General features: G+C 39.0%; 1 protein-coding gene across 1 annotated transcript in view; it reads right to left on the reverse strand.

Moving 5' to 3' along the window:
- Positions 1–1,753: 1,753 nt before the first annotated feature.
- RBM11 (RNA binding motif protein 11) overlaps positions 1,754–3,059 on the reverse strand; it is a 5,591-nt gene continuing 4,285 nt past the window's right edge. Inside the window, exon 5 of the mRNA XM_009646852.1 lies at positions 1,754–2,086. Coding sequence (XP_009645147.1) covers positions 1,754–2,086 — 333 coding nt within the window. The remainder of the gene's footprint in view (positions 2,087–3,059) is intronic.

The following is a 3,059-nucleotide window of genomic DNA, read 5'->3' on the forward strand; positions in this document are numbered from 1 at the left end:
AAAGAAATCCAGTGTATTTTACATGTTAACTTTTTCCATTATTGTGGCAACTTCATGATCAGTGACTTACTGGTATAATGTCGGCAGTATCTTCCAACAGATGTTAGATTACATCTGTGTAGCTTGGTCCTAAAGTAAACTGGTGAGGAAGGAGAAAAAAAAAAAAAAAACAAAACCAAAAAGATAAAGGGGTAAGCGCGTGGAAGGGTAGAGGAGAAAAAGGGAAGGCGACTGGGCAGACTTAGCAAGTTTCTTAAAACACAAGGCATAAATCTTACTTAAGGCACAAACTTTTGTTACATAATTTCCTTCTAGAGAAGGTTGAATTTGGTTGCTAATGACACTTCAAGGGTGTCATACTGTGGCCTTAAAAGAATGTCACTTAGGTTAAAGAAGTAATCCTTTTGGGAAGTTAAAAGCGGTGTCTGAGAAAAGACAAATCACAGCTAATAAAATCACTATCAGACAAAAGAGAAGGTGTTGCAAGCAAAATGTTCTTCCGTCTCTGAAACTCATTAAGGCTCGTAAAACACATTTCTTTAAACCAGTAAACTTGGATATTCTTTCTCAACACCAGTGTAAGGATGAAAAGTATTCCTTTCAAGCAACCCAACATTATAGCCGAGAAAATCTTTTTTTACTGTCAGGTTGAATTTGAAGCCTACACCTAGTCTGAACAGAAGGCTTAACTTTAATACTAAATAGCTGAAAATGAAGCGTTTTGCTTGCTTGATAATAGGATCAAGTGTTTCACCTGTACTTGGTATTGTATAAGACAATACCTCTGTATCTGTCTATAGGTTGTTGGTGGCAGTTGTGAAAGACAGAAAATAGGTCATTTGACTACTTTGATTCATCACGATATGAGATAGTTTATTCTTCCTCTGCTAAACAAGGGGAAAACTTTTCTTAGGAGGTAGTACTAACTCCACTGACTCGTGCTTTTGCGCTATCAATTAGATGAGATACTCATTACATTTTTCATCCATTTGTTACAATGAACATTCAGATTCAAAAAGAAGCAAATAAAACACTAGAGAGTAACTTTATAGAAAGATGCATATATATGCATGTAGTTCTAGTCAGTACATAACTGCAGCCGTAATGTACATACATTCATTTGAGTATTGATACATGTGTAAATCTTGTAGTTAGTGCAAATGCCCATATTTTACCTTGGATTTACTACTGGAAAAAACCAGTTCCCATAACCATACAAGGTGGTCCTAACTGAAAGTAACAACAGAGCTAAATCAGAAGAAAGTTATAGGTGCCGATACTTCAGTGACGAGTACATCTCTGATGTGACACTTACAATTTCTAGCCCACTCACTTCTTTGATGGCTCCAGACAATTCCTACACCATTCACAAAAATACATTCCATAAGTGATGGAAGTGATACATATGCTTCATGAGTGGCTGAAATATCTGTTTTCATAAAGTTTCTGTATTAGTGAAATAACAGCCTTCTATGATTCCTGGGGGGGGGAGGAACCAACTAGTTTTTTTCCTTTATTAGGAAAACTTTATCTTCTTAAATGTTTCCCATACCTTAAATAGTGCTTTCCTCTTTATATAGGTTGAGATTAAATAATCAGTATACTTTATGCATAACACATTTCAAAAATAATATGAATCCTGAACATTCATTTTTTAATAAAGTGCAAAGATGAAAGATTAAATTTCTCTCACATAAAAATAGCAAATAATATAATTTAAAAAAAAAAAAAAGATGAATCCAGTTACATGGTGTTAATGCATCTTTTTCTTGGCTTTGCGCTTCTTGTATTTTTGGTCACGCGCTCTTTTTCTCATTTTGTCATCCTCAATACTAGTGTCACTGTCACAACTTTGCTGTTCTCTCTTTCTTTTAGAGGTGCTTTCCTCCACCTGGTGCACTTCACAGTCACTTGAATGTGGCAGGGCCAATTCAAAAGAACTCTGTGCAGCCTTAAAATTTGCAGCTTGATTCTGGCAGGGAGAAAAGGATAAACTTGAAGGCAGTGGCGGAGTCATCTGATAGTAAGGAAATGGTTGACCCATTGGACTCTGTAATGTGTACTGCTGTGCTAAAAAATGGTTCATCTAGAGAAACAGAAACTTGAGTTGTTAACACTGTAAAGATGAAGTTCTGAGGAGTTTAATTTTGCATGCATTACGGCTTATACAGTGAAAATACCGATAAATTATAAAATAACGTAACACAGAATGTTTGAGAATAAAGCTTATATGTTTTATTGTATCAACTAGTATAGTTGGAAAAAGCAGACAATTTTTCCGTGGCAAAGTTAGAGCAGAGATGTAATCTGATTTAAGATAAAACTGTCAGTTAGTCCTTGTGTAAGGTAATCAGACATATTCCTGTCATTTCTTCATCTATGTGTTTTATAAACGCTTGTAACTGCAGTGCCTATTTTTAATGTAAAGACATGCACATCTGCAATTTTTTTAACCTGGTTTAACTAATTTTAAATGACCGTGGAACAAGGTGTTCCACCCAGGTATAGTCCATAGACTAAAGCACTCAGACAACACAGTAAGTGCCCAGCTTACTGCTACAGTCCCTAACCGACAGGGCTCAGAGGGTTCTGATAGGCAGGGCAGAGTCTAGTTGGAGGCCGGTAGCTAACGGAGTTCCCCAGGGCTCGGTACTCGGCCCAGTCTTGTTCAACTTGTTCATCAATGACCTGGACGAGGGGACAGAGCGTACCCTCAGCAAGTTTGCTGATGACACAAAACTGGGAGGAGTGGCTGATATGCCGGAAGGCTGCGCTGCCATTCAGTGGGACCTGGACAGGCTGGGGAGTTGGGCGGAGAGGAACATGATGAAATTCAACAAGGGCAAGCGTTGAGCGCTGCACCTGGAGAGGTTGAACCCCACACACCAGTACAGGCTGGGGGCTGACCTGCTGGAAAACAGCTCTGCCGAGAGGGACCTGGCAGTCCTGGTGGATGACAAGCTGACCATGAGCCAGCAGTGTGCCCTTGTTGCCAAGAAGGCCAATGGTATCCTGGGGTGTATTAAGAGGAGTGTGGCCAGCAGGTTGAGGGAGGTTAT

This window comes from Egretta garzetta, unplaced genomic scaffold, assembly GCF_000687185.1.
Source record: "Egretta garzetta isolate BGI_Z169 unplaced genomic scaffold, ASM68718v1 scaffold289, whole genome shotgun sequence".
Taxonomy (NCBI): Eukaryota; Metazoa; Chordata; class Aves; order Pelecaniformes; family Ardeidae; genus Egretta; species Egretta garzetta.